The sequence below is a fragment of the Conger conger genome, chromosome 6, assembly GCF_963514075.1.
Source record: "Conger conger chromosome 6, fConCon1.1, whole genome shotgun sequence".
Classification (NCBI taxonomy): domain Eukaryota; kingdom Metazoa; phylum Chordata; class Actinopteri; order Anguilliformes; family Congridae; genus Conger; species Conger conger.
The window spans coordinates 42,031,652-42,059,275 of record NC_083765.1 but is presented as its reverse complement, the minus strand read 5'-3'; the positions used below and the strand labels follow the sequence as shown (position 1 = coordinate 42,059,275).

Sequence of the window (27,624 nt, the reverse complement as noted above, 5' to 3'; positions counted from 1 at the left end):
TATTCCATGATTTCTTTGATGATTAATGTATATCTTCTATGATGTCACTGCTGTTCAGTTTATCTATACTTTCTATGACTTACTTTTATTTTTCATTTGATGTCTATCATATAATTTCTATGATTTTGATTTGACTGGTGCTCAGTACATCTGTGTACTCTTTATGACTTTTTACTGATGAATATTGTTGTTAGAAATGCATAGGTGACCCACATGTAATCCAAAGTTAAGTGAAATGATTAATATGAGGTGGAAATCACCAAAACTGATCTATAGGTCGTAGAAAGTTCTGGAAAACACTATATAGTGAATAGCACCGTGTTTCATATGTTTTTCATGTTAAAGATTTAAGTTTATTAGACGACACAGCCTATAGCACAAAATGTATGGAAAATGATCTTTCTTTGTTTTGGGAATCAAGGGGAAAATTCGCCACAGTGGTTTCAGGACTGAAAAGTAAACATCTGCAACATAGCCAAGTCATATGATGGTTTTTCAGAAAGCTATTGGTTGTACTGAGATAAGGATTGTGCATAAAAATAAAGTTTTGTCTATTATTCAAGGTTGGAAATCTGAGGATTTGAACTGGCTTTTGTGCACGTGTGCTACAATAAAGTCTAATTTTCTGCAGACTTTGCTGTCGTGGGATCTTTTCACTTCCTGGACTTGTTTTACAACTGATTGGATATTGGACCTTGAGAGCTTCTGTTTCCTAGCAACGACACCTCTTTTATATGTCTCGGTGACTTAAGTACTCATCAAAAGGTAGCATTCATCATCAGATGAACCTTTAACATGAATCTAACTTTGACATAATTTTCCCTGTTTGTTTGTTTGTTTCTTTGACTGTTTGTAGTCATCATACTCTGTATGTGCAGATCTTTCACCACTGCCCTTAAGCAGGGCAATAGACTTTCTGAACTTGCACCTCTGAATAGGAACTACTGTTTATTAACTGACACATTTTGTCAGGCAATTCATCTTAGGTTGACAAGGTATAAAGTCACTTCAGGGTTTACGAGGCACTTCCTATCAGCTCTTCAGAAATACTGTCATTTCAGATTCCCCAACCCAGATCCCCAGGTCACACCAGATATGATTGTTTTTGTTTGAGATGGGCTCTCAATTAATTCGGTTAGAATAGGTGTACAGTTTAGAGCAGTAGTTGACTGGAATCATGGCTGGAATTTGTTTTCACTTTACAAATACCTGCTAAAGCGTCATTCCGATGGGCTACTCAAAGTGTTTTTCTTCTAACAGAAGTAACATGCTTTTGTAGGCTATTTATATTGCTGGTCAGATATTCAACTAGAAATGTTCAGCTCAGTGTGGCCCAGATACATAAATTAAGCAAGAGGAATAAAGAGAAATATACTTAATAAGCAACCATATTTTCACTCAAGCTCAAACACACTTCAGAAACACAGCAAAATTGTCATGAAGGATTAATCGATTATTAAATTGAGAGAGACAGATGAAGATCCATCACTAGATTAACGGCTTGATCAGACCTAATTAACTGAAGGCTCAGTAGGACTGAAACCAATGTCCAAGGCTGGAAAATACCAGGAGACATGCTAGAATTACTGTATTGCAAAAATGATCATCGTACAACCCTGCATTTTTTATATTTTCCAAACCTGAAAGAACATTGTGAGCTGTATGTCCGCAAAGAGGGGCAGAGTTGGAAAATTCTATAAGCAGCGACATTGGGAAAATCCATCCATCCATCCATTATCTGAACCCGCTTATCCTGAACAGGGTCACAGGGGGGCTGGAGCCTATCCCAGCATACATTGGGCAAAAGGCAGGAATACACCCTGGACAGGTCACCAGTCCATCGCAGGGCACATTCACCGTTCACTCACACCCATGGGCAATTTAGACTCTCCAATCAGCCTAACCTGCACATCTTTGGACTATGGGAGGAAACCAGAGTACCTGGAGGAAACCCACGCAAACACGAGGAGAACATGCAAGCCCTACACAGAGAGGCCCGGCCGACCAGGATTCGAACCCAGGACCTCCTTGCTGTGAGGCTGCAGCGCTACTCACTGCACCATCCGTGCTGCCCTCATTGGGTAAATGGCCAGGTGAAACAAATAAAGTGTGCTTGTATAAATCTATAAAGAGCAAAATGTCTTTTAAAGAAGGCATCATTCATGTTAGGTAAGTGGGCATAACAATGTAGGCTGGGATACGGGTATTGGATGGTGTTTAAAAGATGCAGATATTCTGGAATCAACTCAGGATTTGTTGGACTGAAAGGACAGTGGTCAGTTCTTTAAATGGTTGCCTTTCATATAGCGCCTTTATGCAAAGCACTGTACAGTTGATGCTTCTCATTCACCCAGTCATACACCAACAGTGATTGGCTGGCCGGGATTGAACTGGCAACCCTCCTACTGCCAGACAACTGCTCTTACTGCCTGAGCCAATGTCACCCTGCCTGAGCCAATGTTTACTGTTTGATGTACAACCCAGACTGTATCCCAATGTATCCACTATCTAGCCCTGGGCCTAGAGGCTATTCCAGCGTGCATTGGGTGAGAAGCAGGAACACACCCTGGACAGGAAGTAATTTGGACTGTGGGAGGAAACCTAATCAGACACAGGGAGAACATGCAAGCTCCACACAGAAAGGCCGTGGGCTGGAAATCCCACCCCGTGACCTTGCTGCGAGGTGTCAGTGTTACCCACTGCACCACGGTTCATGAATATGATTTTGCATTCTGGTTATATATAGTATGGCACAACGTAACATATTTAATGCTTTATTAGCTTTTGCTGGTCAGGGAATGTTAGCCAGGTCTTGCTCTTCTGCCCATGTAGCACTGATGGGTGCCCTTATGTTCATCATACACTCACTGAGCACTTTATTAGGTGTTTATTAGAGTTATTTTTTAGACGTATTGGTCTTTTGCTGCTGTAGCTTATCCACTTAAGAGGTTTGACGCGTTGTGTGTTCAGAGATGCTCTTCTGCGTACAACTGTTGTAATGTGTGGTTATTTGTGTTACTGTCACCTTCCTGTCAGCTTTGACCAGTCTGGCCCTTCTCCACTGACCTTTCTCATTAACAAGACTTTTTTGCCTGCAGAACTGATGCTCACCGGATGTTTTTTGTTTTTCGTAGCATTCTCTGCAAACACTACAGACTGTTATGCTGGACAATCCCCGGAGATCAGCAGTTTCTGAAATATTCAAACCACCCGGTCTGGCACCAACAATCATTCCACGGTCAAAGTAACTTAGATCACATTTTTTTCCCCATTCTGATGGTTCATTTGAACATTACCTGACCCGTATCTGCATGATTTTATGCATTGCACTGCTGTCATACAATTGGCTGATTAGATAATCACATGAATAAGTAGCTGTTCCTAATAAAGTGCTCAGTGAGTGTACAGGTACCGTACATCATGTAATGTAATATACAGAGACTACACAACTTTCCACATGACAAAGCCACAACTATGGGGAGAAGCTGTGGATGAGTCATATGAGAGGTGGCTTGGCAAACTACAAGATGTATTGTGGGGGGGGGGGTCATAGTAGGCAGAATGATAAAAATAGACACGATTAAATCCATGAAAGGACGTGTAGCACATTGGAAACAGCCAGGCAGTGTGGGACACATCACTCCGATCTTGAGTGCGATAAGGTTGGGAGAGGGCAGGATGTAATGGCAACACGAAGCAGACAGGATGCCAGGGTGAGGGCAGCGAGAGTGTTTTGAGGGCGGAGGGAAGCGATGCAATATCGCGGTGAGGTGATGAGGCGGTCCGCGGCGCGCTGGCCTGATTGAGGCGTTTCGTCGTGAGGAAACTGGAGGAGGAGACATCGGAGAGAGCGAGACGATGCAGCGGGGACGCGGGGAAAGAGAAAAGAGACCTGTTCTTCCTCGCGCACGCCGGCAAGTAATCAACGGCCGCAATCATTCAGTCGCTGTGACTTGCTCTTGGGGCAAGCGTAAATTGCGGTTGTGTTCTGATTGCTTTTCAATAGCGTTTTATTACGTTGTTTTTCCATTCTGAAAAAAAGCACATGCTTGCTGAAGGAACATTTTAATATCAGTTCTAATCGTGTGGAACTTAGAGGGCTGAAATAAAATTGGATCTAACTTTTAATGCAATGAAATAGTTGAGTCATTTGGGGGCAAAGTCCTTGGTTTCATACTTAGGTCGAAAAACTGTTTAATTGGTCTTTTATGCAATACATCATGACAAAATTGACTTCACACTTTTGCCTTTTACATTATTGGCATTTGGCAGACACTCTTATCCAGAGCAACATACAGTTTATTAGACTAAGCAGGAGACAATCTTCCCCCTGGAGCAATACAGGGTTAAGGGCCTTGTTCAAGGGCCCAACAGCTGTGCAGATGTTATTGCGGCTACACCGGGCTTAGAACCACCAACCTTGTGTCTCCCAGTCATTTACCTTAACCACTACACTACAGGCTGCCGTCTATATGTGATCACAATATGGACTGTAATCCTTTAACTAATACCATATATGTTGCTGACCACCTGTAGCGTAGTGGTTTGAGCAAGGCCCTTAAACCCTGCATAGCTCCAGGGGAGGATTGTCTCCTGCTTAGTCGAATCAACTGTAAGTCACTCTGGCTAAGAGTGTCTGCCAAATGCCAGTAATGTAATGTGTTCTTGCACTATTAAATTAAAATTTGGGTTGTTATGTTCTCTATCTTTAATTTAAACATTGTTTAATAGGTAATGCATTTGTCTGAATCCTGAAATATATATGTGCAAAAAACATTTTCAGAATTAAATATCCCTAATATGAATAACAGTAGACCTGAGAGCTAGCCTATGTTGACCATTGTTGTTGTTATGGGAACTTGACTAGGCCAGCTGCTGATGCAATGTTTATCCCCGGTTTGCCTATCAACCCGACAGCTTGCATAAAGCTAGTAAATGAACTAAAACATTGGAAATAGTCTCTGAATTATTTGCACAATCCACAGCTAATATGTATACTATTTGATTAAACAGAAAATTGCCCTGCTTAGACATAGGCATTGCTATAATATTTGTAAAGCTCTTATAAATATTTGATTTGGCTAAGGTCTACAGAGCACAAACTATGTAACAGGGCCACGTTTCCCAATAACTGTATCTCTTAGCGTTTTACGAAGGCTTGAAGGTATGCCCTACTAAAGTTGTTTACTTTTCTAGGTGTGTTCCCCGAACTATCCCTTAGGAGGTTCCTTAAGACATAGCTTCTACGTGCGACGTTACCAGCCCCTTCAACTGCTCCAGGATCGATTATTCACTCCATGCAGTGACTGCGTTATGAGATAATGTAGTGTTCTTTATAAATACAACACTGCAGGAATACTTTAAAATATAGCATTTTTCACGAATGGTGGGAACTTATTAATAGAATAAAAAACGTACAAACTGAATTATCCAACCGTGTATATAATGTTGGCCAAATTGGTGCAAGAACCCTATACCTCAGGCATCAGACCTCGTCACCAGGCAATACGCCTTCTTTGGCATGTCATGTTTTATTTACATTATTTTAATATCTTTTTCATGGTGACTTAAATGACTTTGCGATCAGGGTTGATTTGCCAGAAGCACTATTTTCTCTGATTGGCTGACGTTTTCAATGAAAGCGCACCAACAAACAAAACGCACCAACATGAAAACAACATAAGCTATAGCAGAAAAAAACGAAACAAAGAAAGAAGCGGTCCCACAGCTTCACAGCAAACAAAATGGAGGTGTTGTTAGAGGACGTGGCGCTGGATAAAGAAACATTATTTTCAAGTTTCTACGGTGTCCAATAATACAAAGAAAGTTATGGTTAAACATCACTGCAGCCCACAGAGAGAGTGGGACATCGTCAGTTTATAGATATCATTTAAAGGGCAATTAGGCAACATGTTTAATAAAGTGTAATGCATCCTTTGTAATGTACAATTCTTTTGTATGAAAGCAGTCCCATTATTGTGGTATTTTAGTAATATTATTAGCCAACTACAACTGTAGAATTATTAATGTACATATTGCTTAACAGGGTGGCACGGATGGGGCAGTGGGTAGCACTGCCGCCTCACAGCAAGGAGGTCCTGGGTTCGAATCCCCGTCAGCCGGGGCCTCTCTGTGCAGAGTTTGCATGTTCTCCCCGTGTCTGTGTGGGTTTCCTCCGGGTACTCCAGTTTCCTCCCACAGTTGAAAGACATGCAGATTAGGCTGATTGGAGAGTCTAAATTGCCCATAGGCATGAGTGTGTGAGTGAATGGTGTGTGCGCCCTGCGATGGACTGGCGACCTGTCCAGGGTGTATTCCTGCCTTTTGCCCAATGTATGCTGGGATAGGCTCCAGCCCCCCTGCGACGCTGATCAGGATAAGCGGGTTAGGATAATGAATGAATGAATGAATATTGCTTAACAGATTGACATGCAACTGAGAGCAACAGCTGAGAGCTTCAGGGCTTGCGGTAGTAACAGTAGTGGCCACTAGCAGAGTGAGCTGACAACATCGCTAAGGTATAGCTAAGCGTGGTCCAGACTAACCTTACGAAAGTACGACGTCCAGAAGGTATACTTAGCTAAGAACGTTTTGGGAAACACCCTGAAATGTTAAGGTAGAGCTTATGGTATAACTTACGAAGGACGTAGCGTTAAGAAGGCTTCGGGAAACACAGCCCTGATTGTTGGTAAGACTTTGCATGGTGCTGTTGGGGCTGCCTCAGGACTTTTTAAACCTGTTAATATTCCCAAAATGAAATAATCAGCATGTGTAGGATATCATTAAGATGCATGTCGGTTACTGAAAACAGGTCCCTGTGTGCTGTTTGAACCAAGATACTGCAATAACACCTGGAGAGAGCTTCTTGATGCAGAAGTCATATTCTATGTCGACATTGACTCAGGAACCTCCAAATGCTCCTGACGAGCTGGTTGGTGCCTTGCATGGCAGCCAATCGCTGTTGGTCTGTGAGTGAATGGGTGAAAGAGAAGCATCAATTGTTCAGCGCTTTGGATAAAGGTGCTATACGAAATGCAGATATTTACCATTTATATGTCCCCACAACAGAACATATTATTTTATATATTATGAAAACTTAAGCACTGCTATGAAGCAGACATTGCACTGGATGTTATAGTCAAGATCTTGTAGCCTGAGACCATTTTTGAGTTACCATATTGATATTTAGTCAGCATACAAATAGATAAAAATCCTTTCAACTCATATTCATCAAATGGGCTCAAAAGCCATTACATAAATGGAATATTCAGCAATACTCAGTAATATATTAATAATATATTATTATTACTATTCATAAAAAAAACATTTTTTTGTATTTGTGAATGAATGTTGTGTACTTTTTTTTAACCTGCCTGCAAAAAATGACCATATGATACATTAAAGTTATTGAATTGGGTGCTATCCAGTTGAGCACAATTTATACACATACTGGAGATGGGAACAAAAAAATGCAACAAGATAGGCACAGGGGCAGAGCCATGATCTGTATTTGACATGTTTTTTATTTTTATTTTTTTGTGGGAAGATGAGATGGCCTTTGGCCTCAATAAAATTATTTATTTATTCATAGTCGCCTCCAGAATTATTGCCACCCTTGGTAAAGATGAGCAAAAAAGGCTATAAAAATGCAGTGTGTTAGCTTCACCTTACACAAGAAATATGAGAGAAATCTAACCTTTAATTTAGGGAAAATTATTCATAGAAATAAAAAGGGTATTATGCACACCCCTAGAAATTCTTATGAACAAAATCCAAAGGTGTCTGAGTTTGCCTTAAATTGGCTCACTGGTTGAGATTGTGCTGGGATGCGTGTTTATTGTATGGTAATTCTATGACAGACATTCTGTAATAGGTGTAGATCAGATCAAATTGCGACTTTCATTGGCTTGTTGTTTATGTGTTTCATTTCATTTGCTTGTTATGTATAATCATTTGGACCAAGATGCATAAAAATGATTTGTCTTCAAAGAAAAGCAGTTCAGCTCATATGATCTACATATACCGATGGTTCCCAAAGTGTGTGTGTGTGTGTGTATGTGTGTGCATGGAGGGAAATACTCCTATTCCCAGGATTATGAGAACCTGACTGAATAAGTTTGGGAACCGCAGACCTAAGCTTTCACAGGTTTTTGCCGACAGAGGTCAGAGACACATAATCACGTTTCTTTCTTCATGACATGAGGGCTAAAGTTTATTACATGGACAGTTTACCAGAAGAAGGCAGTAAAAGTCTTGATTGGAATACAAAAAGATATGGCCCTTATCTTACATACAGGAATCAATTCCGGACACAGATTGGCAGAAATGTAACACCTTTACCGGGCGTGGAAAGTCCAGGGGTTAGAAAGTCAGAAAAAGTCCTGTCATGTTGTTTCTTCCACCAATGGACTAAGCCAGCTGATTTCACTAATTAGTTCTACGTCCTGGCTGCAGAATTGTTCTAATTAGCAAAATCCCTCAATTCATTCAAAATTCATCAATTAAGTTCCCAAAATGAGTCTTTTTCAGGCACCACAGGCCTATAACCTGTGAACCATAGTGACAATACGTGCCCTGTACAGTGCATCTGACAATGGACATTCCTAATGTACTGCACCGATACTCAGGATGGCAGCGGCAGACCTGGGTCAAATACGTAATTTATTAAAATAATTTTCTACACTTTACTGAGTTTGTCTGGTGTATTGGAACCTATGAAATACTCAAGTGCAAACCCCACCCCTGGTCCTCTCGTTTGGCTCAATTGCACCAGGCAAGATCAATCGAGGTGAGAAAAGTATTTCAATTCAAAACAATTTTGTATTTGACCCAGGTCTGAAGGCAGGACAGTTTTATGGGACAGAAGGTCACATCTGAGCCTGTTTGAGTTTCTTCCATTCGACACGATCAGTTTCAGCAAAAACCAATTGTGCTTGCTTCTACAGCCTGAGTTCCTGCAATGGTTTCTGGCCTATTGAAGTAGGAGAAAATTAACCTTTTAAATAGATTTTTTGTTTTGTTTGTGTTTTTTGGAACTCACTGAGCCACTAATCATCCCAGCAAGCTGTTGCGGCGTGGGGAATTATGGGTAATATGCTACAAAAGCCAGGAGCAGCCGTGCTTTTTTTTTTGCTTTCTCTCGACTTACATGACAGATATTTTGGAATAAACCTCAACAGTGTGTTTTGGTAAACAGAGATGCATTTATTATACAGTAACATATCAATATCGGTGTAATAAACCCAGACTCAAAACAATCAGTAATACAACACGATCAGCAGCACATACTGTATGTATGAACAAAGAATCATAGAAAATAATTGTGTCTGAAAATAACATACAGTAACTACGTACGCGAATAGAATTGAACGACTATTCATTTTAATTATGTAATTTAAAAAAAATGCACACTGTTGAAAATCAGCCAGTTGTGCATAATGCGTGTGGCGTCACTATAGAATATATGTACAAATTAATACAAATGAATGTATCTACAGTATCAGTAATTTACCCCCCGGTGAAAACCCAGACTGGAATGGTAAGTGATATTTGATTGAACTCATTTTTGAAAATTAATTTGCTTTAAATAAAAATTACTTTGCTGAAGCATGCGTTTCGTTTCACCAGGGAGGAACACTGTTCACGCATTGTCCACATGTGATCAGCACAATGTTTATAAATGCAAGCAAAGATGTACTTACATTTTATATTTAGAAAATACAGGTTTTCAAAGCGATGATTACATTTGCAGTAACATAACCAATCATATTCTAATAATCACAGGTAATAATAATACATATTATATTGTCAGTTGTGAGTATAGTAGAATATACATTTATGTATAAGGTTACCTGTTATTTTTTTCTGCTATATGAAGCCATTCATTTACATATGCACTACCTTTAGGCGATTAGCAGAAGCTCTTCTCAACGGCGATTTACATAAGCGATTAAGACATTAAGATGTTTCTGACCATAAACATACTGACTATAAAATGGAATATTAAGATATTATTTTGGAGAAAATCTTTATCACATATTGTTTGTACCAAGAAATACTCATATATTTTTATTATTCAGCACAGTTGGTGTTGTTCTTATCGCTTTCTTCGTTCTACACAGATCAATAAGACTGCAGAGTAATGCCCAAAGGAATGGACCATATAAACAACTGTGAACTACACTCAAATGGATTGATTCTAACGTGACAGCCTCTAACAAAAAGGCAAATTAGGCATTTTAATAAGGCAGAAGTTCATAGCACAATATGTCCTCTGAGACCAACAGAGAATATGACCACTGTATTCGGCTACTGCTCAATAAAACATAAACATTCAGCAATGTTTTTCATATTTGTAATATAATCCTTGGCTTAATGGTTGATGGAAATGATTTGAACTCTCCTTAAAGAGAGTAAAGGCAGGTGAAGCTTTTCTGTACTCTGACCCAGCTGAGAAAGAACTGGCCAGTAAGATCAACAACAAATCGGCTATTAATGCGTCTTTGCTCACATCTTGTGAAATGTTGCAATATCTTAGTATTTAATTTCACTATATTGCAGCATCATTCCATTTATGAAAACAGGGATGTCTCTATGGAATGACCAGGCAGAAAGATGACTGACAATTACTGTATGATGAGAAAGCTCTGCAATATAAGCACAACTCGTATTGCACTGACCTAAAACATGGCAGGGCCCACGCGTAGTGTAGTCCACTCCTCTATGGACTGCAAATCCCATCATTCAACTCACATCCTTACCCAACATATCGCTGAATAACTACTTATATACTTTAAAATTGTGCTGGGAGACATGCAAGACCTCATGACCACTTGGCAACTACCAAAAGAAAACGGTAATATATAATTATGCAAATGACTCGTGTTATTAGACCTGTTTTATCTTTACACAGACACACATTGATGCTGCCGGTAACTGCAATCCACAGAGAAGAGAGTCAGTGTGCAGGTTGTTACAGCACTGCATGCTGGGAAACACGCTTTTTTGTATTTCTGTGAGGTTCTTGGAGCAGCTGTGAGTGTCTTTGAAGAGCGCCTGAACTTCTGTTTCTGTCAGCTTGCTAGCACAGTAGTGTTATTTAAATAACATGTTGCCATGTGTTCCCACCTTGCTTACATGTTTCCCGAACACAAATATGAGAGGGCAGAACCATTTTAACAGTGTACATTTACGCACCGACTTCTGCATTAATCAAAATTTCCCCTGCTCCACAGGACTAACACATTCCCTGGCATTTGCAATATCAAAATCATTTTATCACTTTTAGCACAATAAACACAAAACTGTACTGTATATAGGTATATTAGGAAATGGTAGACCATGTCATATCTTAAATGGTTTTGGCTCAGTCAACAAATTAAGCTATACCATACGTTTCAATATTGCAATGGAATATTTTATGATTGTGAAGTCCGTTCCCTGGTGGTCTAGTGGTTAGGATTCGGCGCTCTCACCGCCGCGGCCCGGGTTCGATTCCCGGTCAGGGAAAGAAGTCTTTTTAGACGACGGTCACGCTTGTGTAACCGCGTCTCCTAAGCGCCTGTTTTGTCATGTAACACACGGCTCTGCCCTTAATCTCAAAAACCACTCAACTGTAAAACTGTGTACCGAAACCTAGAAGACATTGAGCATTCCATAATATTTCTGATGTTTCTCATAAGGCAATACTTAAATTCTAAGTGGCCTACAATAATGTATTCTGCATATGTACATACAATATATTACAATATATCAACATACATAGAACTATTTTTAGTTTATAATTCACTGACATAAATTGCAACGTTGAATCTTTTTTTATATAACAGATATGCTACCATTTCAAATATAATTAAGACATTAATTAAAAACAATAATCAAACAATAATGTGGATGACATTGGCATGACTGTAAACTGCAAGAAAAGTCACAAACAATATCGACCACTTCAGAAACGATTCAAGTAAAGCTGAACTGAACTTCACAGTCCACAGAATGGATCATCAATAAGAGCACGTGACGTGACCAATGCAAACCTTTGGTGTTGTTTTACTGTTCAGCAGACTGATCTAACCTATCATCACAACTACACAGGTACACCTATTCACTGTCCAACAATAGCCTGAGGACAACTTGCAGAGATAACCCTACATTCAGTATGGATCCACATATGTGCCATTCTATGTTATATAAAAAAACATGTCCATTTAATGTATTCTGTTACAGTGGGGTGACCAAGCATTGAATCCCATTAAATGGCATTGCTGTAACCGTAATTGTCTACACAAGGGACTGATTTGCATGGTTATTGAATCCCTCTTTCAGTCTGAGTGTACAATGGCTCTATGTAGGACAATGACATGCAATGCTCAAAGGAAGTCATAGCGAAGGCATGAAAAGATGCGGAATGTAAAAGGTGAAAGGCCTTGGTGATCAAGTGAAGAGTGGGGTTAGGTGCATTCACAGGTCTCTCCCCATACAATAAGGCGTTATGTCTAGAGTCTGCCAAGATCACTGTTATTATTAACCTTCATCAACACATTTAATAAATATTAACAGCAGTAAAACAGACTAATAAAAAATATATATACACCACTTTTTTACCACTGTTAATTACAATATGGACACCTAACCGTGTGGTTTTCACATATAGTTTATTTAAGCAGAATGTCAAGCAAGAACTCAATGTCTCTTTTACAGTAATGACCTGAGAAAACAGAAGTGACAAATACATGGGATTTTGCTGCCGATGAACTGTACAGGTGATTAGGCGGCCGGGCTACGCAAATGTAATTCTGGAAACCGTCAGAACACCATGATCTAAACCCCTACATTTTAGAGGAATACCAATGGATCTTTAGCCCTCTGAAGAAAAGGTGGGTTTAAAAAAAAAAATGTTTTTCTAAATTCAATGTCAGTGTTCTAGACCTCCATTGCCAGTAGTGATTGTGACATCAGCATTAGAATGTTCGATTAAAAACATTCTAATCACACATTTGTGATCTCACACCTTAAAGGGTTTATCACCCCATTCATGCAGGATTGTCTCATTCAGAAGACTGCACCTCCTACAGCACTGTGTCCTGATCAGTGATCACAGTGATCACTGCACTTACATCAGGTTTTTCTTACTTTACTACTGGTGTAGATCAGGGGTCAATAAACCTGGCCCTGGAGAGGTACAGGGTCCGATGGTTTTTATTCACTTCGTTGATCTACGTAGGCAGTCCGTTACACAGGTAATTCGCCTCTCCTGGTTTCGTGGATCTGAATTGACTGCTGATTCTACAGTGAAACATAGGACCAGAGTCTGCAGGATGGTAGACCACTGGTCGAAATGTAAGAGGAAAAACTCAGATGCTTCGTGCAACCGGCGACAGGTCTTGTCACATTAGTTTAGTTTTGGCACTTTGGTACTAGACGATCAGAAGAAGCGATGGCTTCTAGGTAATATAGCATGCAAGTAAAGCGAGTTGCTGAGAAACACAGCTGCTAAAGCCACACAGAACCTTCTGCTCCACGAACCTTGCCGACACACAGACATTTTCACGTTACTCACACCAATCGGTCGAGCGCTTACACAATACCCACTTGGTGATTTCTTTTAAAAAGCAGACATTCAGAAGTCAGACATATTAGGCCCCCAGTCTTTTACAAGGGGCAGCCTGTAGCCTACCGGCTCCATGAGTGGGACCCCGGACGGTTGGCAACTCAAGCCCCGGTGTAGCCACGAAAAGATCCGCACAGCTGCTGGGCCCTTGAGCAAAGTCCTTAACCCCACATTGCTCCTGGGGGGGATTTCCCCCTGCTTAGTCTAATGAACTGTAAGTGGCATTGGGCTAAACAGCGCGGTTTTCATTCGACACGGGGCAGGGGGGTCGGAGGTCAGAGGTCGGGGCTGCCGGGGGGCCTCAGGGAGGTCTTGGAGATGTCGGTGTGCACGGTGGACATGGCGACGGTGTCGTACTCCTCCGGGCGGCGTGTGCTCAGCTTGCACATGCGAAACACCACGTGCAGGTCCCGCTGGAAGTTGCGGTTCAGGAAGCCGTAGAAGAGCGGGTTGACGCACACCGACGCCATGGCGGTCAGGTGGCACAGCGAGAAGAGGGGGTTGTGGTTGCAGTTCATGGCCGCCTCGTGGTTCCAGTCGATGATGGCGTTGAAGATGTTGAGCGGGAGCCAGCAGACGGCGAAGGCCACCACGATGGAGAAGAGCATGACGTTGATCCTCTTGGTCTCGCTCGACCGGTACTTGCTCTCCCGCATCTTGTCCATCATGTTGCTCCTCTTTTTCAGTCGAGTGTATATCTGAAGAACAACAAAATCAAACCCAAGACGTGAGATGATATGCTCTCTACGACAATACTACACATCAGGCAACATTTATATTACATTACAGTTATTTGGCTGACGCTTTTATCCATTACATTACATTACATTAATGGCATTTGGCAATTTGGGAGTTTAAAGTTTATTTCCACCAGGTCTTTGACTGTGGAGCCCTGTCTCAGAGTGATAAATGTTCATTAAGAATAACCGCCATCTTAGTAGCCAGCTCACATCTCTTCTGACACTAACAACCACCTTAGCCACTGGGCAATAGGCTGCCACAAATATATTATCAATATATTGAAATAAAATATAGGTCAAGATGAAAAAAAATATTGCGACTACCTTTTGCCTCAAAATGACTGATTATTGCTATGAAATATGTTTGTCACTAAATTTTCCAAGAAGTCCCCACAGTTACAATGTATGGAAATATATTCTATTCCACTTTGACATGAGGTGCCATAGTTACTAGAGCATGGAACACACTGACCATGCCAAATATGTACTGTCTATTGAAATAAAGCACATATGAATGCATAATGACCTACAAGCCTGTACTTGAATGCCACGAGCATCCTTGGCTCCACTACATTTATTTATTTGATTTATTTACCTATTTATATATTTACATGACCCGATAAGTCAATCCACACATTGACAACTCATCAAGTGAAGAAACATTTCCTGATAATTCGCCTTTAGCTAATGTCCACCTCCCACCGATGTCCTAAGAGCAGAAGAGATATTGTAGCAATTTGTGACATATCCGCAATTATACGAATTACCACAGCTTTCAGATATTTCACTATAGATTGTTTTTCAACAACGTATTTCTGTGAAATATGTGGGTGATGATATTTTCAAAAAGGTCCATATACAATATGTTTCCAATATATTTCAATAAATTCCCATTCCATCAGGGTTGGAACTGGATATCAGGCCTTTGTAACAAGAATGCTGCAGTTGTATTCCGTTAATTAGCTGTCCAAATGCCAACCTGTAAAAACGTATTTGGTATAACTGCCCTGGGTAAGAAAAGCTTCTAAGATATAATAATTACATGAATAAACATAGATGAATTCAACTTTAATCTTTGATTTTGAATGTATCTGGTAGAAACTGCTCATATGCAAAGCTCATTAGGAACGTGCCAAGAGCCAGCAGCCACAGATTAATCCATTCTTTAAATAATACAGAGATGACAAGATGAATCAAATGCCAATGCAATAATTAATACCTATCGTTGGGTGATGTAAAATAATGTACACATAAAATAATAATGACAGTTGCAGTCACAGAGAGCCTTTTTTAATGTAATTTCTGTTTAATGGGTTCGGTAAATAGCTTCAATAAGGACTTTACCATAAATGAGGAAGAGTATGTATTACTCAAGACAAGCCCTGCATTAATGCATAAACAAACACATTGTGACATTTGCAAAATTGGGTCTCCGTTCATTAGTGGGTATATATACACATATTTGCATTTAATTAAATGAAGCATGTTGCTCTTCTGCCCCAAACTGCGTGCTGAAAGGTTAGTCTTCCTTCTGGTAGTTAGCTGAGGCAATCTGCTCAATTTTATTATTTTTTTTGGAGATGCACTGAACTCCCTTGATAATACGAAACTCACTGAGGTCGGAATACATTAATTTGGTCCTGCAAGACCTCTGTGAAAACGGCAACTTAATTTCTGCAATCAACTTTCTGCAATCAACACTCTCAGAAGAGATTTTTTAACACATGTAGTGTAGAATTTTAACACATTTCCATAATGCGCTCCACGGTGTAGCCACAATAACATCCGCACAGCCGTTGGGCTCTTGAACAAGAGTCTTAACCCTGCATTGCTCCAGGGGAGGATTGTCTCCTGCTTTGTCTAATCAACTGTATGTCGCTCTGGATAAGAGCATCTGCCATTAATGTAATGTAATGTAATGTGTTGCGTTTTGACACAGTAAACACGTAAGCCATTCAATCTAGAAAGGTTAATTAATATATATCAGTATGTTTTGCCATATATACAGCTTTGACAGAACATCAAGATGTCATTCATGTTTTAATACTCTTGAGAGACATGTCTATGCTCTTAAAATCCTTGTAACAGTGCGCTGTGACATCTGGGCCAGCCTTACAGTACAATGACCTGGAAAAAGTCCACAGCTACGCACTGCTAGGAGGAACCCGGCACAGCTGGCTCATTATTTCTGGAGTGTCTGCTTTTTATTGTTTTCATCTTCAAAATAAACAATGGTTTATTCATGCTTTACTTGCCCATTATTTTTGTAATTAAACATTCTGGGAAATATTCGGTTCAGGGGCTGCAAGTGGCAAAAGAAACATCTTTTCAGAATTGTGAATTGGCCTCTCTATTTTGTCTATTAGCTCTTGCAAGCTACAAATACACAGATAAGAAAGGATTTTATTTGACTCATTTTTTACTTTCTCTGATCCAGGGACCCATATCATCAGCTACAAATCTTATAGATTCTTTAAAAAGCTTATATATTGTTTGCATGTCCAGGGACTGCCTTCAGTACCTTCAAAGACCCCCAGTCGAAAACCCTATCACTGTTACTGATGGCTGTAGTATTAACTTAACATAGAGCCCCCACACACACTCATGATAGCCCAACCCCGGGTGCCATGGCACAGGTAACTGTGTAATGGCATGTCCTACGGTATATAAGTGAAAAGCCAATTCGCTAGCTATCAGGGTAAGCGGAAGATGCTGCTGACTGGGTGATTCCCCGGCTAAGGTCCCGGCACTCCTAACGGTATGTGCGAAGCAGAAGGGGGAGTTCGAACAGGGACAGAGCACAGCCACACGTAAACAAGGCTTTCGTTTGATCTGAATTCGTATGACTGACACGCTACGAACCCAACGATGGATTAGCGACCAGGCATCAAGACAAAGTGTTTGTCTGTCCACTTGATTAACAGCGGGCCGATCCAGCTGTGCAAATAAAGAGTGATGGAAAAGGAGGAATGACAGAGCAGGCTGCCAGGCAGGGTGCGCGCACGCAACTCTCGACGTTCCGCCCCGACGAGGTACGTCCCCTCCGTACCCAGTCTGATGAATGCATCACTGCCGCGGCGGACTTAAAAGTCGATTAAGACAGAAAATCATTGCTCAAAATGATAAAACACCATTATATAACGGAGCCCCCCCCCCCCCCCCCCTCTGAATCACTCTCGTGAAAAAAATGCCTTTAAAGGCCGGCGGAGACAGCACATTAATATAGAGTATATTTGGTTGTCATGGTTACGTACAATCTTTCCCGATGAACAAATAATCGCGGAAAAAGATGCAGGGAAGTCTCCGGACTGGCATAGGAAGACGCTGTTAGTAAAAGAAATAAATCGGCCCGACTGACTCAGTCCCCGGTGTGTACATCAGAGCCTGAAGATCTGCCGCAGACAGTGAGTTACCCCCCCCAAAACATTTTTTTTAATGCATTTTCCCTCTTTCTTCCCACACACAATGCCCAATCGTATTCACCAGCTGTGCTCCTTTCTGCCATCGGCACCTATCCGTTCAGAAATGCGCAGACAGGCGCCTGCTCTCCTTCCAAATACGAGACCATAAAAGCTGCCATTTCTTTTCACACTCACAGAATTCATTATCAGACTGTAGGGCCCAAACTCACAATGGAACTGTGCCTCCAAACAATAAGCCATCCACCAGCCCTTAACCAGAACTGTCCACTTCCGGAATGTTCCATATGTAATGACCACTGCATTCTGCAATGAAAGGACAAATTCAATCCAAGCTTAAAACAACCCTGCCTTTACTTAGAATAAAACACAAACAGGGCCAGTCTGTAGCCTAGTGGCCATGGTATAAGACTGGGACCCAGTAGGTTGGTGGTTCCAGCCCTAGTGTAGCCACGCTACGATCCACACAGCTGTAGGGCCCTTGAGCAAGGCTCTTAACCCTGCAATGCTCCAGGGGGGATTGTCCCCTGCTTAGTCTAATCAACTGCACATTTGGATAAAAGCATCAGCTAAATAACGATTTATTATTACATAGATGAGCATTATTGCTTCCGTAAAAAATTGCAAAACACACGTCTCTCCATGAAGTGAAAAACGGGCTTGCATTGTTCTGCGTTCCGCTCTAAACCCCACACATTAAGGCTGAGACGCTATGTGCTTTGATGGAACTGTCCCCTTTGTCACATTAAATCTGTTGCTTAGTGCACTCATACTGCCTGTTAAAAACAAGCATGCATCCTTCAGCACTGCGCAGACATGTTCAATGCCTTGGGTTCATGACAGAAATCCACACTGTTGCCGCAATCGGACACCTGAAGCGACATGTTTCACATCCAAGTTTAAACTCTCAGGACATGACCTACATGCTCTGGGGGAATTTCTAGCTAGGATAAAATCAAACTATGAAATTTACAGCTGAACTGCGGATCGGTTAGAGAAAAAACAACAATGGCAGACGGCACACAGCACATTCACAATCTAGTATCTACCATGCTGCTGGTATGAAGCTCCTTCAACCAGTTTCAACCACATTCCAGGTTTACCAAAATGGATGTGTTCCAAAAGCCTTTGTGGAAATGAAACAAAAGATATTGGCTGTGAGTGCCATAATCTGTGAATCTGCATTACAAAGCCCACTGATTCCATCACTGGCTGAAGAACCTGTTTTTTCCCACATGAGAATTGATTAGCTTTATAAAACTCTTTGCAGAGAACTGTATTCAACTGAAGCAATTTTCACGGTACAGCCATAGTTCCTCGTTCTATGGTTCCTTGTTGCTAAATGACAAAGCAGAACTACTCCTGTCCCCCTGATACCATTATGATGTGGCACAAAATAAATGATTGAATTAATATTAAAATGAAAATTATAGTGCTGTTGATTCAAAGACATATACAGGAGTATTAAACAGAATTAAAACTTGAGTATCAAAGTTTTAACAAATGGACCTGAGATTAATTAATTAATGAGAATCCTAATCCAGAAATGATCCAAATGAAAGAGAGAGCAATACATTCATGCCAACCACATGCATCAACAGCAACTAACACAACGAGGTAAGACCATGGCAACTGGGGCAGCCTGTAGCTAGATATATAATGTACATGACTGGAACCTGGAACATTGGTAGTCCAAGCCCCGGTGTAGCCACGATAAGCTCCGCATAGCTATTGGGCCCCTGAGCAAGGCCCTTAACCCCACATTACTCCTTGGGGAGATTGTCCCCTGCTTCATCTAATCAACTGTAAGTCGCTTCGGCTAAAACAATCAAGGAAACACATTATTATTCGTCATAACGCCACGCCGCCCGCGGCCTCACCTTGAAGTAGCAGATGAAGATGAAGCACAGCGGCCCCACGTACTGGATGAGCAGCATGCAGGTGGTGTAGGCCAGCCTGAAGGTGCGGGAGGGCCAGTTCTCCAGGCACACCACCTTCCCGCTGTACTGCTCCTGGAAGTGCGGCAGCAACTTGAGCGGGTCGTCCGTCACCAGGGAGAAGAACATGAAGGGCAGGGCCGTGCATCCGGCCAGCAACCAGATCACCGCGATGCTGACGTAGGCGTGGAGGTTGTTGGGCCTCCAGCCGCGCGGGTTCACGATGAGCTGGTGCCTCTCCACCGCGATGAGCACCAGGGAGAAGATGGAGACAGACACGGAGAAGCACTGCACCATGCTGTTGAGCTTGCACATGGCCTCGCCGAAGACCCAGTGGTCCATGAAGGTGTAGACCAGGGTGAACGGCAGGCAGACCACCGAGACCAGCAGGTCGGAGACGGACAGGTTGGCGATGAGGATGTTGGTGACGTTGTGCATCTCCTTCTGCCGGGCGATGATGAGGACCAGGGCCAGGTTCCCGATCACGCCGAGGAGGGCCACAGCACTGTAGGCCACGGCCATCACAAAGAACATGGGAAGGTGGCTTTGGCATTCTTCCCCGAAGTTTGGCAAGGACAGGTTCCTGCGAGAGCAGTTGGCCAATGGGGAGCAATTCAAAGGTGCGAGGGGAAAGATGTCAGCCATTTTGGAAAAGGAATCCCAGTCCATTCTCTGAATGGTCTGCACAGGATGTGCTGTCACGTGATCATTAGTGACTTTGTGATATGTTCAGTGGCCATTTTGTTTTGTTTTTATTTCCCTTTCAAAACTATCCACTGTCGACTGAAATCAATCAGAAACATTGAGGGTTAGTGATATTCAATCGAGAAGCCAATACACTTCAAATAATGAGTCCAGATTTCACCGCGGCTATATTTTAAAAACAGCGCCTGCAGTTATTGTGAGTTTCCTCTTTCAAGAAATGATATTTTATTACATATTCCAGGTCAGTGGAAAGGGGTCTGAATTGAAACACCAGCAAATGTCATTCAACCAAACTGTGCCCAAGAACGATGTGTTGCTGAAAATGTCCACATGAGCTGAGTTTTTAGTCAAACCAAATGAGACTGCGTGTGAGTATGTGTGTATGAGACCGTGTATGTGTATGTGTGTGCATGCATGTGTGTGAGTCTCTGTGTGTGTGAGTGTGTGTGTGTGAGTACCTGCTTTGACAAGCTAAATTGTATTGGCTCCTTGGGACATTAAATTCACATTTCAGGGTGGACGGGCATACTTTCAGCTTGAGCAGTTATCAGGTTTTCAGCTCTGTTTCTTAAGAACACGTATCCTGGCTGAGTGCATCCCCTCGTCCTGGCCTTGCCCTAAGCTGTTTTCCCATTTCAAAATGCAACCCCTCAAATGTTTTGACATGATTAATGCGCAAGTGTTAAGTCAGACCAAACAACCTGTGTGTGTGTGTGTGTGTGTCCGTGCATGTGTGTGTGAGTGTGTGTGTGTGTGTGAGACTGTGTGTGAGAGTGTGTGTGTGTATGTGACTGTGTGTGTGTATGTATGAGACAGTGTGTGAGTGTGAGTGTGTGTGTGTGTGAGACTGTGTGTGAGAGTGTGTGTGTGTATGTATAAGACTGTGTGTGAATGTGTGTGTGAGACTGTGTGAGTCTGTGTGTGTGAGACTATGTATGTGTGTGTGTGCATGCATGTGTGTGAGACTTTGTGTGTGTGTGCGTGCGTGTGTGTGTGTGTGTGTGTGTGAGAGAGAGAGAGAGAGAGAGAGAGAGAGAGAGAGCATACAGGTTATAGCAAAGGCAGGAACACTGGGGAATCTAGGTTGCAGGCAGGACCCTGTTAAAACAGAAACTTAAAACAAAATTCTCAGTGTTCAAATCAGCTCTAATATGCAGTCCAAGCAGAACTGAATAAATATTATCAGAGTTCAAATTACTCTGTCAGAACTGATTTTACACTTTCACTTGCTATGCACTGACGGACCAAGGCAGTGTATCTATTCTTTCGAGAGGTCTTTGAGAGGCACCGAATACATTTGCATTTTTGAACTTTTTCTATAAGTAGTGAAAGACCGAGTGTCTCATGAGATGGTGGAAATAAATTTTACTTTTACAGAAAGGAGCGGAGCCACAGTCCCGCGGGCACTGGAGTACCTGGTTCAATAAAACAATCTTCAGGCCAGCTTATTAATGCCTGCTCCCTTATTAATTCCGTATATGCACTGCTGCTCGCTGCCTCCCAAGGGGGCTTGAGATAAGAATGTTTTATGAGTAATATTGGAGAACAACAGCAGGTTTATTGCATGTTCTGATTTACGACTCAGTCCACCGCACAGTAACCCGGCTGAACACGGTTACTGTGACATAACTCACATTATCTTGGTTGTTGAAGTCTTGAATGCATCCGAAGACACATTTTTTTGGGGTGTGAAAACACACTAGCTTCCCGGAGTGTCGTAAGTGGCGGTTATCGTTTATAGAAACTCCACTCCATTATGCCCGTGCTCTGTTGCAGTGCTTCACAACAATGGAATTCATCTTGACAGCTTAGGCAGAAGTGCTTCACTCTGTGTGTCGTAGCTTAATGCCAATTTGATCAATCAGTCCCACATAACACAGCTAATCAGAAACACTGCTGTAGGGTAGGGGTGAAGCAGATCTCATAACCATTATCATTCTTCTTCTTCTTCTTTTTCTTCTTCTTCTTCTTATTATTATTATTATTATTATTATTATTACATTTGCTTTGTTCATATCTTTCTACTATATTATCAGTAACATGTACACCAAGCTTACATGAACATCTGTTTAAATTATTGAACCTTGCAACCGTAGAATCTGACATGGAATATAAACCTGAGTGCTCTTTTAGTTCACTGATCTCTGTTCCACACTGTAGTTGTACTGAAACCTAAATATTCATACCTGCTGCACTGAGAACCTTTCATATGCCTCAAGGAAAATGGTGTCTTGGTTATCAAATGGTCTGAGAACGGCTTAAAGTGGCAGTTCACCCATGAATGAAATTAAAGTATGTTTCCACTTACCCAGAGCAATATCTATCTATCCAGATAGTTTTATTGAGATGTGACACATTTTCTAGATTTGACTATTGTTTTATGACACAGTGATATAATGGACCTATGTTGGCTTAATCTTTTCTGGTAATCAATCTACATTCTAAAAACTCAACTGCAATGTCTCTTTCCAAATTATCTCTTTCTTTCCAAATATAATGCCACGCTTACTCGCAAACATCAACAGAGCTGAAACGCGCTCATTTTCATAAAGAACTGTTTCATCTACTGGGCAACTGTGTCCGTGCAGGCAGGCGTTTCTGTCGCAGCACAGCAGTACTCTGGGACAGGTGTTTTGTGTTTCAGCCGGCTGTTTGCTGTACTTGGCCTGCATATCAAAACATGAACGTTTCGGTGTTAGCCAGCTGTGAACTAGTTAGCGAAATTGTGCCAATGTAGGAACTCCTTTAGTTTGCAATGTTGGACAATGCAGAAGACGGACCCCTTGCCAAAAAATACTGGTGCGCTTGGGTGGAAACTTCTGCTTGAGCGGACACAGCTGGCGGGTTCCCACAGTACAATGAATAGTTTCAACGCAGGGGCGGCCTGTTGCGTAGCGGTTAAGGTTAATGACTGGGACACACAAGGTTGTTCGATCCCCGGTCTAGCCGCAAGTTCCGAACAGCTGTTGGGCCCTTGAGCAAGGCCCTAAACCCTGCATTGCTCCAGGGGGGATTGTCTCCTGCTTAGTCAAATCAACTGTACCTCACTCTGGATAAGAGCATCTGCCAAATGTCTTTAATGTAATGTAATGTAACATACTTCCATATACTGTTTAGGTGAACTGCCCCATTAAAATGAATCTACAGTATCTGAATAAGCCCGATGCTAAGATCATTAGTGGTGGGCCATCAAGGCATAACATTTCATGTACCACTTTTCGTATAGAGTCATAATCTAGAGCTCAATAATAAAGCAAACATGTTTAAATATCTTGCTATAAAAATACAATTTGTTGTTGACTTTATACTTGTTGTATATTTGTTGTTTGCTCATCAGCCTCATCCATGATGAGGAATCTTGGTTTAATTTTGTTTAATTTTGCATTTGTGCTATAATGTTAAACAAGGAAGAACTGGCATTGGCCTACAGTGAGTGGGCAGAGAAGTATCAGGTATTGATATCAGTCTCTTAAGTTATATATGATGCATCCATAATATACACTCAGTGAGCACTTTATTAGGTATATACTACTTTTTTATTATTTATTGGTCTTCTGCTGCCTATCCACTTAATGTTATGATGCGTTGTGTGTTCAGAGATGCTCTTCTGCATACCACTGTTGTAATGTGTGCTTATTTGCATTACTGTCACCTTCCTGTCAGCTTTGACCACTGACCTTCCTCATTAACAATGCGTATTCCCAGTAGATCACTCAACCCACCCTGCCTGGCACCAACAATCATTCTACAGTCAAAGTCACTTAGATCACATTTCTTCCTCATTCTGACATTTGGTCTGAAACACAGCTGAACCTCTAGACCACATCAGCTTGCTTTTATGCATTTAGTTGCTGCCACATGATTGGCTGATTAAATATTTACATCAACAAGCTGGTGTACACGTCTACCGAATAAAGTGCTTGTTGACTGTAAGTACAGGCAGGCCTGCAAGCAATTATTTTATCTGCAGTGCAAATGTGTTATTGTGTATTTAAGGCTGGGAGTCTCATAGGGTCCCATAGCATGGTGTTGGCATGGGTGTCTCAGGCATTCGTGAAGCACATATTCCAACCACTTCTCACAGTTGCTCCAGCATTTCACCCTATGCAGGAAATCCCTGTTGTGTGATAGCTACACAACTGCATCACACCCTTCCTGTGAAATGGGTGCACTACTTCATTTGTAAACTATAAAAGTGCTGTTCCACGGTTGAAAAAAACTTAATTGGGTCACTAGATGAGGCAAGTGTGATTATTGGAAGGCAGTAACACTTTATAGTGCCTTTGAAGTAGCCTTGAATGTGGGTCGTGTGGAAGAACACGTCATTATTTATTGCTGCACAATATTTTCAAAAGCGTTCTTTCAGAAAACACTGGACATTGCTGCCAAACCATGACAACTGGCATTGAAAGCAGCGGCGTATGCATAGAAGATTTACCAGACATTGTCAGAAAAAAATACCAGATTACAACACAGATGTTTATTGCATAAATGCATGTGGTTTACTGTAAAAAAAAAAAGTATTACATAATTTCATCAAATTGGCTGGGGATTTATTTTATATTACAAATACAATCACCAGCATAGATTCCTGTTTTTTTCTGCAACTCTGCAGTAAAAATCGGGGGACATTTCATATTGCTGAATCTCAATCAAACTGGAAAGTTAATTTTGAGGACTCTCTCGTCAAACGAGAATCGGTTTTTCAACCGGATAAGGTCTCCCTGTCTCACCTCATATAGTGAGCTATCCAGCCTTTGACAATTATTCGGTGACGTCCATTCACAGAAGAATGTCATGTCAGGCTCACTTATGTTTGGTTAGTTGGGCCCTGATAATTGTACCGTGTTCTATTGAAATGCTTTGAATGCTTACTGAGCCCCATTCGTCACTCCTTAGTCAGCCTTCTATAGATTAATTACACACAATTTATCTTCATTGAGCCAGTATATTTATTTTTTGTTCAGGAGGAGGACGCTGAGGTCATCATATTTCTATTTAACAAATGAAAATAACATCAGCCGTGTGGTGTGGGTGTTTGGTTTCGGCAGAACGATGAAGGTAATGTGAATATGCAATTTTCCCTCCTCTTGTAAATTTGACCTTCTAACCTTGTGCCCGACTCACGACTTGAATTATATAAGGTGAATTATGTCTAATGCAAAATCATTCCGGAGTTGTATTCCCAAAAGGAACAAAATACATGCAGCCATCAATTGCTTTATCGTGCATATTGGACATTTAACGACGTCATCTTCCCCAGATAATGCTGGGGTATTTACTATGCATGTAGCGAGGGTATTATTCAGTCTTGATGAACTGTTCGCGACGATCGCTACACAGGCACGACATTCGCAGTAGCACATACTTGACACGAGACGTGCTTTGAACCATTCAGAGACGCGTATTTTTAATAAAAAAAATAATAATGAAAAATTTCCCACAGAGAAATCTCCTGGCTACTAATACATAATCTTAATGGACACTTGCAAGACAAGATAACGTCGCAAGTCCTTTCTAAATACGACATGACAGATACACGTCTGTAAGAATTTCCGACAAGGGAGGCGTGGAACGTTTTGTTGTTTCTGCTCCATTGAGAATACAATGGATCACTTCACCACACTTCCACGCATAAACTGAACTTTGACATTTTGAGAAAACGCCAGGATATTGTTAAATGACATCATAAAAATGCAAGGCGAGCACACTCGAAAAAAGTTTCTCTTTGGGTATAGAATGAATCACGCAATCCGCCATACCTTGGTTTGAAGTACGTTATTGTTTGTAGAACAACGTGATATTTGTTTCAGAAGGGCCAATAAATTAAGCTCTCGCAATGCAACAACAGTTGATAGAGCAATTAGTAGCCTACAACTGATGCAATCAACTGTGAAATGAAGACCACATTTAAATGAAAAAAATAAGTTATGGTAAATTTCACACATTAAACTGGGGCCTTAAACCTTGCTTTTGTTTCACCGCGCAGTTCCAGGGAGTAGAAAATTCTGTAAACATTAACTAAATCACCTCACAGAATATCGTAATTATACTTAAATTGGGTCGTAAAACGTCAAAGTGCTTTCACCAAGCGTAAACAGGTCAATGTGCAAAAAGGTTTCCCTTTTTCACACATATCCATTAGTCTTTTGTAGAACTGTTACATATTTCAGTAAAAATATTCAGACTGAAGAGTTCAGCGTAATGATTGCATTGCTGTGTTTTAATTGGCCCGACTCCCCCGTTATCTTAAAGAAAGGACCACCAAGAGTTCAAAGATGAGTATATATTAGACCGAGAGTTATAGAGTATAATTCAATTAGGACAGGAACACTTTATAATCCCCAGATAGATATAACAAACACATTCGCTGCTTCAGATCAACGTTGCTTTTTTGACATGTCCCTGATGGTACGCTAACACAACTCGACTACATTAACCGCAACACTTGACAATTATTTATAAAAATGGAAACCTACCTTTTTATGCGTTTGACTTGTCGAACAGCAAGATAAATGTATAATCGACAGGGTTGATGGTATATCCTCTGTATAGTTAAGTGCCGACTGAGGCGGTGCTCCTGCGTTCCAACTCCACCTTACAGATCGTCACATGGTTTCGTTCAGTGTGATAACGGATCTCCAAATGAGCGCTTTCCATTCGCGCAATTGCGCAACAGTTCAGACACGAATGCCATAGAGGTTAATGTTTTTCATACCACTCTGACATACATTTTAACTGAGAGCGACCACACTGTCGGCGACTCTGAGCATTCGCTAAGAACGCTGGCACGACAGCACCATCTACACGTTGAAATGTAGAAGTGAATGTGCAATAGTGCTCTCGGAGCGCGACGGGATTGGAAACTGTAAAAAGAACACAGCACTCCTGTCTGTCTAACAACGGAATATAAAGATAGCAAAGTCGTACAAAATAATAAATGACATTGTCAAATTCAAGTTCATAATTCCATGGACCGTAAACTGCAGCACAGTCTATATTTTAACAAATTCTTATTGCGATATGTTGGCTATAAACTGAGAAATTATCAAGCAATCTCTGGGTTGAGGCGAAGACCCGTAGAATTAAATATTTTATATGATACCAGGGCTCTGCGCTTAATCATCGTGTGATAACGTCATGCCAGTGTTACTTTGATATTCGTTTTTGGACCTCGCTTCCCGTGGAGTTGGAGAACCACTGACTGATACCGC

General features: G+C 41.3%; 1 protein-coding gene and 1 non-coding gene across 2 annotated transcripts; one reads left to right on the top strand and one right to left on the bottom strand.

Moving 5' to 3' along the window:
- Positions 1-9,183: 9,183 nt before the first annotated feature.
- On the bottom strand, positions 9,184-27,022 carry LOC133130835 (neuropeptide Y receptor type 1-like). Its single transcript, XM_061245728.1, has 3 exons — positions 26,890-27,022; positions 19,649-20,488; positions 9,184-14,307 (listed from the first exon to the last, which is right to left on the bottom strand). Exons 2-3 carry the CDS (start codon positions 20,372-20,374, stop codon positions 13,885-13,887), a joined length of 1,149 nt encoding a protein of 382 aa, XP_061101712.1. The 5' UTR covers positions 20,375-20,488; positions 26,890-27,022; the 3' UTR covers positions 9,184-13,884.
- Positions 11,437-11,508, top strand: trnae-cuc (transfer RNA glutamic acid (anticodon CUC)). The gene has a single exon. It is a non-coding gene; the product is annotated as a tRNA-Glu (tRNA).
- Positions 27,023-27,624: the final 602 nt, after the last annotated feature.

Excerpts from the sequence above, each read along its gene's own strand:
- LOC133130835 (XM_061245728.1), bottom strand. The coding sequence starts at position 20,374 with ATGGACTGGGATTCCTTTTCCAAAATGGCTGACATCTTTCCCCTCGCA. Across the intron at positions 14,308-19,648 it reads TCTTCATCTGCTACTTCAAG|ATATACACTCGACTGAAAAA; the intron begins GTGAGGCCGCGG and ends GTTGTTCTTCAG.